The 14,193-nt window shown below is 58.0% G+C and overlaps 2 protein-coding genes across 3 annotated transcripts; one reads left to right on the top strand and one right to left on the bottom strand.

Moving 5' to 3' along the window:
* Positions 1-215: 215 nt before the first annotated feature.
* TXNDC11 (thioredoxin domain containing 11) lies at positions 216-10,399 on the top strand. The gene is made up of 12 exons (XM_039368077.1): positions 216-775; positions 1,829-2,045; positions 2,237-2,334; positions 2,824-2,953; positions 3,919-4,012; positions 4,648-4,760; positions 5,299-5,499; positions 5,860-6,580; positions 6,816-6,967; positions 7,262-7,371; positions 8,030-8,110; positions 9,528-10,399. The coding sequence occupies exons 1-12, from the start codon at positions 441-443 to the stop codon at positions 10,138-10,140; spliced, it is 2,865 nt and encodes a 954-aa protein (XP_039224011.1). The 5' UTR covers positions 216-440; the 3' UTR covers positions 10,141-10,399.
* On the bottom strand, positions 10,187-13,269 carry SNN (stannin). 2 transcript variants are annotated; one of them, XM_039368078.1, is made up of 2 exons: positions 13,076-13,269; positions 10,187-12,224 (listed from the first exon to the last, which is right to left on the bottom strand). In XM_039368078.1, the coding sequence occupies exon 2, from the start codon at positions 12,145-12,147 to the stop codon at positions 11,887-11,889; it is 261 nt and encodes an 86-aa protein (XP_039224012.1). In that variant the 5' UTR covers positions 12,148-12,224; positions 13,076-13,269; the 3' UTR covers positions 10,187-11,886. The 2 variants fall into 2 exon arrangements, with proteins under 2 accessions (XP_039224012.1, XP_039224013.1); XM_039368079.1 differs by lacking the exon at positions 13,076-13,269 and adding an exon at positions 12,400-12,585.
* Positions 13,270-14,193: the final 924 nt, after the last annotated feature.

The following is a 14,193-nucleotide window of genomic DNA, read 5'->3' as shown; positions in this document are numbered from 1 at the left end:
TAAAAGGATCATTGATAAGGAACCCGCCTGAAGGGAGACCCGGAGGCTGACACCTGCCTGCCAGGTGTGGAGGGGGCACCTGGCCTGGTGTCACTGGGGAGGTGGGGGCGCTGCCCCTTCGATTGGCCCGTTGAGGGGCCAATCAATACCCGCGCAGGCGCCTTCGTATTGGCTGAGAGGAGCCGGCCCACCCGTATAAAAGGCGGCCGGCGGGGGGCCCTTGCTTCAGTCCCCTCGGGTCGCCCGGAGCCGGGGCGGTCCGGTCGTGTGGCGGCCTGGTGTCACCTCTGCTTTGCGGAATATCCGGAGGGCCCCCCTCCCCCAAGGGCGCTCCTTTCTCACGTTCCGCCTGACCTGGGTCGGCGCAAGGACGGGACGCCGAGGAGGCGAGCGCCCCTGCCCCGATAGACTTCTCCTGGTGCGGAGGCTCGTCGCGGGCCATGGCGGCGGAGGGCGGGCCCGAGGAGGGGGCCGGGCGTCGCGCGCCCCCGCCCCGCCGTCATCGGGCGGGCTGGGAGACGTGGCGGCGCCCCGTTCGGCTTCCCGGCGTGGGCCCGACCCGGAGGCGCGCTCGGCCCCGCCTCGGGCAGGCAGGCCCGGCCGCCGGGGAGGGGATGTCGCCGGCCAGCGAAGGCCCCGCCGCCCCGCCACCGCCGCCCGCGCAGGACAGCGGAGCGCCCGCCGCCCCTCGCATGGCCCGGCGGCCCGAGGTGCTGTGCGGCGCCGCCGTGGTGCTGGGCTGCGCCTGCCTGCTGGCGCTGCGGGCCTCGTGCAGGTGAGCGGAGGGGCCCGGCGGAGGGGCTTCCTCGGGCGGAGGCCGGCTGGGCCCCGTGCGCCGCCTGCTCCGGCCGAGGAAGCTTTGCGTGGGTCTCGGGTGGGCGGGGGGCAGGCCGGGCTGGCAGCGTCTGGGGAGGGTGCGGGGCTCCGGGTCTGGGCCCTTGAAGGCGCGCTCTTGCGACCCGCGTCTGTTCCCTAACGCGAGGAACACAAGCGGGGACAATGCCCGCCGGGCCCTGGCTGTGCGGGGAGGCGGCCAGGATTCGCCCCGAGGCCCCCGCCACGTCATGCTTCCTTCCTGGGCAGGCAGACAGGCAGGCAGGCAGGGCAGGGGCCGGTGGAGGTGCTGCGTGGGGCCTCGGGGCGAATCGTGTTTTCCTGAGTGGGAAAGACTGAAAGGAAGGAAGCGCTGCCTGGCCCGAGAGAGCTGCTTGGATGCGGCTAACGGGACAGGGGGGGGGGGGGCGTGAATGCGACTGATGGGGGTCTCTAGCGCAGCTGCCTTTGGAAATAACCCTTTTTGCCCTCCGCGTTAAACGTGTATTTGAAAACTTTCTCTTAGCATTTTGGGAATCAAGCGGGACAAAGATCAGAAAGCCTGGGAAAACTGCTGGAGCGGAGCCCTGGCTTGCCTCACCTTCCTACCCCTCCCGCCTTTCCCTTTTGGGAAACCCAACAGGCGGGAGGCGAGGATGGGGCATTTCTTCTCCAGCCTTTGGAAGCTCCCTTCTCACAGGCCATGGTGGGGGACCCCAGCCCAGGGGGCTTGAAAGTGCGGTGGGCAAAGGAGGCATCGGTTTCCCTGGTTTGGGGGCCCAAGGCAGCCTGTCCCTACGGATCCCTGATGGTGGGCTGGCCTCGCTCCCGTGTTCAGTCCCCTGGCTTTCCAGGAGCTGGGCGTGGGTGTCTGTGGGCTGAGCTCAAAGGACTTTTCCTGCAAACGGACTGTGGGCTGAAGAGCTGTCAGTGTTTTTCCAGCTTTGTCTACTAGTAGGTAGAGGGTGCAGTTCTGTTGATCTTGATCTCTGAGCCCCCTTCTCCCCTTCCCCAGCCGTGCAAAAGATGTGACAAGGCCTGCCAAGCTGCCTGTCAGCTTCTTCCCTTCGACATCACCAGTCCACGATCTCTTTCTTGGGCAGCTGGACCAAGCGGAGGACATCCGTCACAGTTCAGAGATCTCACTGTTGTTTTTTTATGCCCCATGGTGTGGCCAGTCAGCCGCCGTGCGGGAAGAGATCGAGCAAGTGGCAAAGAGCCTGGCAGATCAGGTAAAGGAGGGTGGCTGTGGTCAGTACAACGCCAGGCCTCGGAGGAGCTGCCAGTTTTGGTCCGCTGCAGGTCTTTTAAGGCGCAGCCTGCAGCTCAGGATCACATTGATTGCTATGTGTGTCTCAAAAATGCTTTCTGAATCAGCCAAGCTTTTTGTGCTTGCCTGTTTTATGTTCTCCCCCCCCCCCAGGTGTTGTTTATAGCCATCAACTGCTGGTGGAACCAAGGGAAATGCCGAAAGCAGAAGCATTTTTTCTACTTTCCTGTGATATACTTGTACCATCAGAGGTGAGAACTTCTGTGAAACGGATATTGGAGCTGTAATGGGAGGAAAAACGACTGACCATCGCGTAATCCCAGAGGCCTGAGCGAAGTGGAGGTGGGACTTGAGGGTAGCTCCAGTTCTGGTTTCACTTGCTGCATCCTTTAGCTGTCGCCAGCCTTTACTTCAGTGCTGCTTGGGCTGAGCGCCTTTCCAGCTGCTCAGGCTGCTCTCTGGGGCCAGGCAGGGAGTTTTCTGCAGGCTGAGGAGGGCATCAGGCTGACACTGAGCTCCTCTCCTGTTTGGGATGTCCAGCAACCTTGTGCCCAGCCAAGAGTTGGCTGCGTCTTCAAATTGAAGAAGCTATATTTCCATTTATATTAAATTCTTCCTTGGCAGACTCTCCTGGCCTTTAATGTTGAGGTTCTGTCTTTGCCAGCTCCAGCCATTCTCAGCATAGGAATTTGATTTCCATTGGCAGATTCTGACACAATTTCTGTTTCCTTCCATGGCAGCTTTGGGCCCATCGAATACAAAGGGCCAATGAATGCTGTTTACATTGAGAAATTTGTCCGTCGAGTGATGACTCCCCTCCTTTACATCTCATCTCAGTCCAGACTGCAACGGTTCCTCTCCAGTTACGAGGTAACCTCCTCTGCTCTGAGGGTGACAGTGCCAGGCCTCTAATGTTGGGCCTTGCTGCTTTCAAAGGCAGTCCTGCCATCCTTCACTGCAAATAGCACAGCCGTTTCTTTTGAGGCGCCTAAAAAGTTTTAAGTTCCTCATTGCAGCTTTTTAAAATTAGATGTTGGTTGGCATCTTTCCTAATTGGCCAAGTCCATTTCACGATCTTGGAAAAGAGGGCCATGGCTCCGGGGGGGAGCTGTGGGGGGTTGTCAGCTCTGCACCCCTCCCAAAGTCAGAAACCCACGTCAGCTAAGGTAATCATTGGAGGAAATGATTACCTCTGCATTTTCAGAGCGGAGGCTTTAAACCCAAGTATGTATTTCTGTTCAGGGAATGGGGGAGGTTGGGGTACGTCACAGCTGGCAGCGTCTCAGAAGCAGCTCGTCTCTGTGCAGCGAAGGAAAGGATTTCTTTGCAGGCAGTGCCTGCCTTCCCTCCCCCCTCTCCCCAGTTTTGAAATTGTGTTTTTATGCTTTTCAAGGTAGACCAATTAGATTAGGGTAAGGGAGGAAGAACAGGAAACAAATGTCACCTGGCATTCCAGTTACTGCTTATATTTTTGGTGTCTGCCTGCCTAAGCTGAGTTTGTGGTCTGATTGTGGTTTGTGGGTTTTCTCTGTTGCTCCAAGTCACCAGAGGGAGCCATCTGGAAAGACACACTCCTTTGAGTAGAGCTTTTCTGCCAGGTCTTTTTAGTTGCTTCCCTCCCCAAAATTTGCCCGAGTCAGATTTTAACTTTCCCAGCTCTTGCAACGTTTGGGCAGTTGTTGGATCTTGCACCCAGTGCAATTCCTTTTTGTAAATTGGGTGTTTGTAGTCTATCTCCCCTTGCCCACTCTGGCCGGCGGCAGCGAGTGCGGCCATCTCCCTGCGAAGGGACTTCCCACGTTCATTTTGTCCTGCCTTTCCTGTGCCTGTTGCAGCCCGGCGTCTTGGGCTACTTTGAGTTCAACGCTTCTCCCCAGCCGCCCGGTTACCTGACCTTCTTTGCTTCGGCACTGCACTCCTTAAATAAAGGTCAGTGACGGGGCTGCCCTTTTGGCTTGTGGCCTTCCTGGCTTTTCACTTTTAGAGGAGTCAGGGAAGGAATGGCTTTTACGGCCTCTGTGCTGCACCAGTTCAGGTTGTGGCGTGCTGTGTCTAGAGGGGGCAGGCGCTGCTTTTGAGGAGATGCCATTTTCTGGCCTCCATGGTAACAGAAGCAGCCTAAGTGAGAAAGAGTGCAGCTGGATGCTCACTGGGGGGGGGGGTGTTTTCTGCAGGGACTCCTAATTAACCCTGTTTGAACTTGGGGACAGGCAGCTCTTATGGCCACTTCCAGCCTGGCCAAAGGAGGGAATGGTGGAGCTGATGGAAAATCTGCCTGTCCCGATTTGTCCAAGGGCTGCAGGGCTCTTTTGGCTGCTCCCAGGCAACCCACAGCCTCTGGAGCCCTAGGGGCCCCAGGCCGAGGTCAGAGGCTGGGAAGCCCCCATGCTCTTCAGGTGGCTGCTGAAGTGGCTAGACCAGGCTGGAAGCCTCTGCACCAGTCGCAGATCTGGGTAGTAACCAGAGAAGGTGGACAAGCAGCCCTGCCTGCTGAGCAGGCTCCTGGGAAAAACCAGCTGTGGCGCAGTTGTTTTCTTTATGAGATCCCTGATGTATTCTGACAGATTACCTGGGAACCATTCACTTTGGGGTGATCACAGATAGGCTGCTTGCCAAGGAAATTGCGCTGACCGACTCAGGCACCATCTACTTGCATAGACACGTCAACGCATCCCTTGTGAGTAATGCCATCCCAGTTCGCAGCCCGGAAATAAGCCAGCAGAGCCTCAAGAACAGTCCCAGCAGCTGTTTCTGGGCTCAACAGCAGATTTGCTGGGCAGAGGAAGCAACAAAGCTGTTCCTCTGAAAGGGGTCCAGGCAGGAGCAGCTTTTAAACAAAAAATTAAAGGTAGAGAAAGGCATTTCTTTGCTTCAACCAGCCTATAATCCTGTTCTGCTCAGCAGTTCCCAGGCTCAGAACTGCCGGCTGCCCTTCCCTGTGACCTTCTGTGTCAGGTGGAATTTCTTGGGCGATCCTACTTGCCGGTGGGCTCTGCTCCGATGAACTATGCTGGGAATTGGGCCAGTTCCTTCTGTCGGGCACAGAAAAGCTTCCTTCCTGGAACCCTTGCAGGGGTTTCGTGCATAGTCCTGGAGTGCAAGAGCTGGGTGGGTGGGAGCATCTGAGGGTGGCCTGCATCCCGTCAGATGATCGGTCCAGCTGCTCGTTCAGTGACTTGCTTGCAGCACCTGAGAACCAACTCCTCTCCTTTTAGCTCTATCCCTACGAAGCTCTGAATTTCACTGCTGAAAACGTTTGGAAGTGGGCCCTGGAGAACCGGGAGACCTTCCTCCACTGGCTGAGACCCCATGGGGGGAAGAGCCTCCTGCTGTACAACGAGCTGAAGAAGGGGCCAGCCCTTTTCCTCTTCTTGCCCTTCAACCCCTTGGCTGAGAGCCACCCCCTCCTGGATGAGGTGAGTGAGAAGGACGGCCTGGCAGTGCCCACAGGCCACTGGTTGTGCTGGACTGGCCCTTGGTGGCACAGCTGCCCCTCCTTGGTTGTGTGCTGGCCCCAAGCGGTGTCATCCTTGGAGAATCTGCAGTTCAGAAATGTGGAGTCCAAGCCATTTTTTGGCCAGGCATCCCAGAACAAGCCCAAGGGAGGAGCAGAGGCCTGGGATGGCTGCTGTTCAGCCTAGCTGGCTCTGGAATTCTGGGCCAGGAAGAAGCCACCTCTGCAACAGCCATCTGGCCCTCGTGCTCCCAGGGCTGCGTCTGCGGCTGTGGGGTTCCCCGATAGGAGCAGAGACATGGCTTCCTCTTCTGTTGTCTAGATCTCCCAACTGGCCTTGGAGTACAAGAGCTGCAAGCTGCAGGGAGGGGGCCCCTCGGTGGCTGCCGGCCTCCACCTCCCCACAGCTGAAAGCGCCTCCAGCCCCCCTTGCTGCAACACGGTGTTGCTGCCCGCCCAGTGGCATGGCCTCTCCCAGACCCACAACGTCTGTGAGCTGTGCGTCAACCAGACGGGTGGGGTGCAGCCCAGCCCTCTGCTGCGCTTACACTGCAGCTTCATGGCCATCAAGGCAGCCGTGGACTCCTTCTACCTCAAGGAACGGACCTTCTTCCACGTCGTGTCCAAGACCGTTTCCTGGTGCAGCGACTTCCTCAGCTTCTACAGCCCTTTCAGCTCCTACACTGCTTGCTGCAGGACAGTGAACAGGGACCTGCTGGACTTGGTCAGGGCCGAAGGGGCCTCTTTCCACCTGCTGGAAGTCTCCTTTGCTCCCCACGGACAGAGCCAGAAGGAGGACGCCTCCGAGCCTCTCATTGAGGAGCAGGCTGGCCTCTCTGGCTCTGCCGTGGCCGGTCTCAGCTGCAGGACCAACAAGACCCTCAACCTCTACCTGCTGGACTCCAACCTCTTCTGGATGTACGCGGAGAGACTGGGGGCAGCTGGTTCTTCCCCGGCGAAGGAGTTCGCTGCCATCGTGGACCTCAAGGCAGAGGTGCATTACGTCCTGGGCCAGAAACGGGCCCTCTTGAGAGCCAGCCTTGGTACGGCCTGCTGCTGCCCCTCCAGGGGCTTCCTCTTCACTGCAGGGGTGGGAGGAGGACGGCAGCCGAGAAATTTTGCCCAGGAAGTGCAGCATTTTCTCTTCAGCGTTTTCTCCCCTTTCCCGCAAACCTTTTATGTCGTGCTTGATCCCAAGGAGATTCAGAGCAGATCTTGCTTCGCTGACCCGCCGGGAGGACTGGGACATCCCACTCATCTCCTGCCTCTTCCTTGCAGAAACCTTCATCCGAAACTACACGGTCCTGTACAGCCCCTTGAAAAGGCATCTAGTCGGTGACCCTAGGCCCAGCCAGGCCCACCTGCAGCAGCACCTGGTTCAGGAAATCACCACCAGCACTTTCCATGAGCTGATACTGAGGAGCCCGAAGGTGATGCTGGCGCAGTGCCCAGAGCTCCTTCTGGGGGCTGCTTTGCATCCCAGATCTTTTGGGCAACACCCCCCCCACCACCAGAGGTTGGGGAAGGCTGCCAGAACGGTTCCAGTTCAGGGAAGAGTTTGGCCAAAGCACTTGGGAGGGGCTGTCCCTGAGGCGGTCTCCGCTCTCCCATGAAAGGAGGGGCTTCCTCCCCAGGTTGGGGATGACTTTCAGCAAATGGGAACACGGGTCTCCTTCAACTGCTGCCTGGGTCACCTCCTGACCTGCCTCCCCTCCTCCCCCCAGGCTATCCTGCTGCTCTATTACGCCCCCTGGTGCGGCTTCTGTGCGTCTCTCAGCCACATCTTCATCCAGCTGGCTCGGATTCTGCCCCCACCACGCTTCATGGTGGCCAGGTAGGCAGACGTCGTCTTTGGGCTCCTGGAATCCGAGGGGATCATTTCCTGGTGCCAAAGAGGGAGCATAGGCTACCTCACCCCTTCTGCCTTGGGGGTCTCAGTGCCATTTTGGGGGAGCTGGAACCTCTGAGAGGGCCAGTGGGTCTGGGCGCCTGCCTGACTTTTCTGTCTACAGCCGGGACCCCTCCTGCCTATTCCTGGCCAAGTCCCCGCTAGGAAAATGACGAAAACTGGGGCACAAAGGATCTCCCTCTGAGAAGTCTCCTGCGGCCCCTCCGTCCCCTTTCCTCTCATGCCCTTCTACAGAGAGAAGGGGGAGGGCCATCAGGTGTGACCCCCTAATTGGCAGGTGCCCTGCGGGGCTCAATGGCCAGAGAAGAGGTGCTCTTTAAAGGTTGTTTCTCCTATTGCGTTGCTTATTTTTGCCAGGTGTGATTTGCATACTGCAGAAAAAATCCCAATTGTTTAAATCCAAATGAAGCCATTTTGCTGTTTTTGTCTGTCAGAGATTTTGAGCAGAGCTTGCTGATGCTTGACTTAGCTGCACCGGTTCTGCCCAAAGGTTTGCACCCCAGGCCAGTTGCTGTTCCCTGGAAACTAGGGTCTCTTTGGGACACCTCTCTGCCGAAGCCTGCATACTTCTCTGTTTTAACAGGATTGACGTTTCTCAGAATGATCTCCCCTGGGAATTCATGACGGACCACCTACCCAACATCCTGTTTTTTCCTCATGATCGGCAAGTAGCACATTTTGCATCGGGATTGTGAGGTTTTCATAACATATATGTATAATGTAGGAAGGAAACTTAATTGCAATAATACTATGTTAGATTGAGTAAAAGCCTTGATTATCAGGGAAAAAAATGTATTGCAATTATACAAGCAGATAACTGAAGCTAAAATAGCAAGCAGATTCCCAGGCTCTTGAAAATTCATGGAAACACTGCAGTTCACAACCTAGTCTTGTAAATTACTAGCATAAAATACTGCTTTTTTCAGAAAGCAGAATTTCAATGCAACAAGAAACCAATTTGTATCTGAAAGGGCTGCCTGCTTAAAAGCAGTAATTTTGTTGTCGTTGCCTCTGAATTAATTCCTGGTAACTGCCTGGATGAGCAGTTTTCTTGGCAAGGCTGACCATTGCCTGCTTCCTAGGGTTGAGAGAGGGACTGGCCCAAGTCACCTAGCTTGGAAGAATTAGAACTCGTTTCCAGCCTGGTGTCTTAACCAAACTGGTTGCCAAAGCCACATGGCCTGTCTGGGTAACCGAGCCTCTCCTTCGTCCCTGGGATACCCCACAGGCCTGGTGTCATAGGCGCCATAGAAGGTCGGCCAAAGCTCAGTTCTCCAGCCAGGTGAAGCAGCGATTAAGTGGATGAGCAGGTTGCTCGAGGCGAAACCCAAAGTGCGGATTTCCTGCTCAGTGTCTTCCCACCCTGGGCTTCATGATTAAACAGTGGCATTTTAAGGGGTGGGCTGCAGAAAGCAAAGGAGAACAAATGCCACTCACCTGGAATTTCACCTGTTGCAAAGTTGTAAGGAGCGCTGGCCCAGCCAGATTGTGGCTTGGACCTGCAAATTGGAGGGATCCAGGACTTGCCAGCTGGGATCTTGGCCCGATGTTGGGCAGGATGAATAAACAGCTGCTGCTCTGCTGGTTTTCTCAGGATTTCACAGCTGCTGCTGCCGCCGCTACCCAGAGCCAGCATTTCCTGCCCTTCTGCTCCTGGAATAGAAACTGGCAGAGCAGCTCCCTCCTTCCCTCCCTCCCATCTTCAAATCCTCGGGTGCATTCTTGGGAGTCTTGCAATGGCCTCTGAGATCAGCACCAGAAGCCAGACTCACCCCAAGCCGGGGATCCCCTCCGCACTGCCCTCCTAGCTTAACGCAATCAAAACCAAGGGAAAGGCTTCCTGGGAGGGACGTGCCAAGGAGGGTTGGGCCCTTTTCTCAGTCCAGGCAAAGGGGTCATCTCATCAGCAGGAGGTTGTCCAGAAGAGATTGGACAACCATTTGTCTGAAAGGGTATATAGGGTTTCCTGCTTGATTGTGGGGTTGCACTAGAAGGCCTCCAAAGTCCCCTCCGACTCACTCTGTTATTCCACCGATGACCCTTTGTGCCAGCAAGGCTGACCCTTCTCCTTGCTCTCCTAGGAAGGACCAGACTTCCAAGTTCCCCACGACCTCTCCGATTAGTGTGCCCAACCTCCTGAAATTCATCCTCCGCCACTCCAGCCCTACCTTCCTGGCTGCGGGTTGGGGGCCCGGACTCTGGCAAGAGACCGACCTCCAGCAGGCACGCATCGCCCATCTGGAAAAGGAGATCGAGCTGCTGAAGGCAGAGATCCAGGCCCTCCACCAGGCCCAGGGGCAGCTGCAGGGTCAGCTGTCCGAAACCCGGAGCGAGAGCCAGCGGCTGCAGCGAGAAACCCACGCCCTGAAGCAGCAGCAGAGCCACCGGGAGCAGCTGCAGGGGCTGTGCAGCCAGAGGACCTGGCAGCTGGAAGACCTGGCTGAGAAGCTGCGGAAGCTGGCCGAGGCCTCAGAGACCCTCCTGACTGAGAATGCCTTCCTGAAAGTCCTGCTCACCATTGCAGAGAAGCATCGGGCAGCAGAATTGGGCCCGGAACACAGCTTCCCCCCCGAGGACACCGCACACCTCCCCCCCCCTGGGCAGGACCACTTTTCCCAGGTGGAAAAGGAGGGGGCTGGCCCGTTGGACTCCAGGGTCCCCGCAGAGCACAGCAAGGAGAATTGGACAGAGTAGCTCTGCTGAGCCTGGAATAACAAGCAAGTCAAATCTGGAGCAGAGAGACCTTTATGCAAACTTTATTGAAAGCCTCCCTTCTTTTGCTGGACTAGAAAAATGAGAGTATTTTTTTAATGAGACGTGGACCCAGAGTGACAGGTCTTGGGGTCTGCGAAATTGTCAAATTGCAGGGATTGTTCTTTGCACTTTAAAATTGCACTAATTTGTTAGCTTTTGTATCAATTTAACCTAAATTAAACAATTTGGAGGGTGGCCACCTAGGGCTTCTCTTTTCCCACCCACAAACAAGGCAAGATTACTCCATAAGTGATTTTTCCTTCTTCGGCTCAAAATTGGTGTCAGATTTACACAAAATGTTCAAGCTGGTTACCTTCAGGATTTCTGTTTAGAGAATTTCCAGGAGTGTTAATTACACAGTTAAGGAGTGGGGAGATCAAGGGCTTCCATCCCACGTGTCCCCCTTCTCTGTGCCTGGCACAGCTGCTCTGCCTGTTCTGGCTGAGGAGGCCTCTGACTTGCTCTGGGAGAATGAAATAGGTGGGGGGGGGGTTGGTAAGAGGCTGTCAGTGGCAAGCAATACTTAGGCAGCTGGGGGTAACAGGATGGGGTCACCAAAATGCTGGCCATGAACAAAGGGGGAGCTACAGGCAAAGGCTGTGCAAGATCCCCCCCCGGGGGGTCTCTCCAACTTTTTTATTTACTCATTTTGGCAGCTGGTCAGAGGGGCTGAAGTGGGGCATTCGAAGTTTCTTCCCCTTGCAGTGCGTTGCTTAGGCCAAAGAGAGAAAAGAAGGGGGTCCTTGTTCTGTAAAGCACCAGGGTCTCCCTTTGGCCATAAAAGCACAAGTGGAAATGAGCGAAAGGTTGAAGATGCTGGGAGGAGGGAAGTGCTCTCCCCAGGGTGCTTGGCTGGGTATTCCCAGAACTCCCTTGAAGAGGATGGGTTTAGCTACAAAAATACACTCATTGGGGACAAGTGCTAAGCTCCCCCCCCCCAACAGAGAGTAGAACTCAGTGCATCCACAGGCAAGGGAGGGGCTAGTTACACAAAGGCCTTTCTACCCTATTGCTGCAAACACTCCAGTACCAGCCTCCCAGCAGCCCTCTGACTGCACCCCAAAAGGAAAGCGGTCATCACTGGCTACGGGGGCGGCTGTTCCCCCAAGAACACCACCTTCACCTCAGGGAGAGTAGGCTCCCATCATTTGATTATAATTCCCATCATTCCCAGGCAGCATTAGCAGGTCCTCGTGGAAGTAGGTCCCGTCTGCACGTTTGGGCCCCTTTTAAAGCACACGAACGAAAGCTTTGCAGCCGCAGCTGCCAATACAAGCATTGATCCTCTGTGCTAGAACACAAGACACAAGTCCAACATCCCCCCCCCCCGTTGGTTTTGGAGAAATCCCTGTAGGGGTCATGCAGCATTGCCTAAATCTAAGCATGACTCACGCCCAGCGTGTCGCTTCTTCCCAGTTCCTGGAAAGGCGACACCAGCTTCCTCACGCACTCCGCAGCTGCTCACATTCTGTCAGGGCTCAGTGGGCAATTTAAGTAGCAGGTCAAGTGGGACTCACGCCGCGTCCCCACCTGTGCATTGCCGGCCTTGTGCATGTCCTGGAGCAAGGAGGGTCGTCTTCCTCGCGCATGTGTGGCTGCGAGTAGCCAAGCGTTCGGCACAGTGGTGGGTGCAGCCCTGCGTGCTCCTTCACAGTACCGTGGGATTTGCAGCCTGTGGAAATCCCGTTAGCCGTGTGCCTTGGGACCACCGGGACTCAGCTTGGCCTTACTCTCTGTGCAAGGTCCCCGTGCAGAATACTGGACCAGGAGGAAGGGCTCCTTGGTTTCGCCTTCACCCACGATGCTCTCCTCGTCCTCTGACTGGCTGATCCGCTGGAGGCGCAGGTAGCACCAGCAGCCCAGAATCAGGGCGCCCAGGGCTGCGATGGCGATGAGGATGACGATGACCGTCACCACCCCCGTGGTGGGGCTGTGGTCCATGGACATGGCGAGCGGCTGCAAAGGCGCCTCGGCCCTCCTGGCTGGCAGCTGCTCCCTCGCCAGAGGAAGGGGGGGCTCAGCGCCTGCAGAGGCAGAGACTGGTGAGGCCAGGAAGGCACGCAGGGGCCCCTCAAGGACAGACCCGCCCCCCGAGGAGCCTGGCTTGCTTCAGCTTCGGCCTTCCCTGAGCCTCCGGCCAGCTTTGCCAAGGCCCGCGGACAGCGGGGGCAGGGCGGCTGCCCAAGCGAGAAGCCTTACCCGGCGCCAGGCAGGGTTAGGGCCCGAAGGCCCAGGCTCCTTCCGCCACAGGCTCAGCCTCCTCCCCCGGCCGGCTCGGAGAAGCCGGGAAATCGACTCAGGTCTCCCGGCGGCTGAGCGGGCATTTCCCGGAGAGGGAAGCCCCCGGGGGCTCCAACGGCCCCACCCCCAATGCAGCCCCCCCGAAGACGGCCCGCCCCCTCCCAGGCTGCCCTCCCCCTCGAAGGGGGGCAGAAAGGCGGGGGGCGGGGCAAGACGCGGAAAACTCCAGCGGGCCCGGGAAGGCGGGGTGGCGGACGCCTCGGTCTCCGGCGGAGGTCCCCCGCAGGCCCGGGCAACCCCCCCCCCAGCCTGGCTCGGCCGCCCCCCGAGCCCGGGAGCAGCTGCGCCGGCCCGACCGATCCGAGTGCGTCACAGCGCTCCGGAGCAAACGCGCGCGCTCGCCGCAGCCGAACAAAGGAGCCCGCGGCGCGCCCGCTCGCCCGGCTGCCAGGCGAAGCGGCGACCGGCCGCGGCCGGAACAGAGGGTCCGGCCCGGGCTCCGCCGGCGCCCCGGGAGTGCGCAGCCGACAGGCGGGCTCGGCGCAGCAGCCGCGCTTTGTTCGCCCAGCGCGGGGACGGTACGGCCGCCCCCCGTCCGCCCTTCCCGCCTGGGCGGGTCGGCCCCGCGGCTCACCAGGGAGGGCGCGCTTCCGCCCGGGGAGGCGTCGAGCTGGAGCCGCCGTCCGCCGCTCTCCTCCTCCTGGCCCGGCCCCTCGCGCGTCGCGGACGCCGCGCAGCCACCATGCCGGAACCGCGGAGAGGCCGCACTGCCGTCCGCCGCCGCCTTATGAGCAGCGTCGGTGGCCAATGGGCGCGGGCGCCGGAGCCCGCTTGGCAACAGCTGACGGCGGGGGCGGGGCGGGGGGCGGCGCTGCGGGCGGGGGGCGTCCCGGGACGGAGCCGCCGCTCTCCTTCCCCCGTGTCCGTCCGGCCGGCGAGACTCCGGCCCGCGGCTCTGCGCCCGGCCGCTCTCCGGCTCCGGCGGCTCCCTCGGCCCGGTCGCCCCGCCTCTGCCGAAGACGGCGACGGCTTGCGGCGTCCTGCCGGGCGGGCTGCGGCCCGGCCCCGAGGGAGTAGCCGAGCACGGCCCCGCCGCGAGGGCTAAGTGTGGGGTGCGATGCGGGTCCTTGCAGCCACCTCGAGCGCACGGCTGTGGCTTTGGCGCTTCGAGGCTTCTCCGGTGCTTCTTCCTTCGGTGGATCCTTTCTGTGGATCTCAGCCGAGGCAAACCCAAAGGTCGAGAGAGACCATAAAGAACTCACCAACCTCACATGTATTTAGCTAGAGATGATCAAGGCATCTTCTAGAGCATATTTATTAGCGGCTTGTTTTTGTAAGGGAGAGAACTGTTCACTGGTCCCTGCTTGACTTAGAATGTTAACGTTGACAGTTTCTCTTTAGTGCTTTAACATAGCTAATTTTGAACAGGAACTGTATTTTAATTTCTCTGCCTTGTGACCAAGAGAGATTTGACTGCTTTTAGCAGCTTTATATTTAGAAAATTCCTGATGAACGTGGAAAGAGATTTTCTCATCTCACAAGTTTTAGAAGAATATTCTTAATCGGCCAGTACTGACCCTTATTTGTCTCAGCCCCTCTCTGATTTACTGGGCACCCCAAATGTATCAGGGCTGCCATTGTCGACTCAACAGAGCGAGTCAGTGATTAGATTTTCATCCCCGTCTGCTTTCCCAAAACAGATTTGAGCAGGTTTACTGCCCAACTGAAGAGGAACTAAAGAGCCTCTTGATG

This window comes from Crotalus tigris, unplaced genomic scaffold, assembly GCF_016545835.1.
Source record: "Crotalus tigris isolate CLP2741 ecotype Arizona unplaced genomic scaffold, ASM1654583v1 scf7180000020608.1315917, whole genome shotgun sequence".
Classification (NCBI taxonomy): domain Eukaryota; kingdom Metazoa; phylum Chordata; class Lepidosauria; order Squamata; family Viperidae; genus Crotalus; species Crotalus tigris.
Note: the sequence above shows the minus strand (reverse complement) of the source record. Positions and strands in the feature narration are given on the sequence as shown.

Excerpts from the sequence above, each read along its gene's own strand:
- TXNDC11 (XM_039368077.1), top strand. The coding sequence starts at position 441 with ATGGCGGCGGAGGGCGGGCCCGAGGAGGGGGCCGGGCGTCGCGCGCCC. Across the intron at positions 2,046-2,236 it reads CAAAGAGCCTGGCAGATCAG|GTGTTGTTTATAGCCATCAA; the intron begins GTAAAGGAGGGT and ends CCCCCCCCCCAG. Across the intron at positions 2,335-2,823 it reads ATATACTTGTACCATCAGAG|CTTTGGGCCCATCGAATACA; the intron begins GTGAGAACTTCT and ends CTTCCATGGCAG.
- SNN (XM_039368078.1), bottom strand. The coding sequence starts at position 12,147 with ATGTCCATGGACCACAGCCCCACCACGGGGGTGGTGACGGTCATCGTC.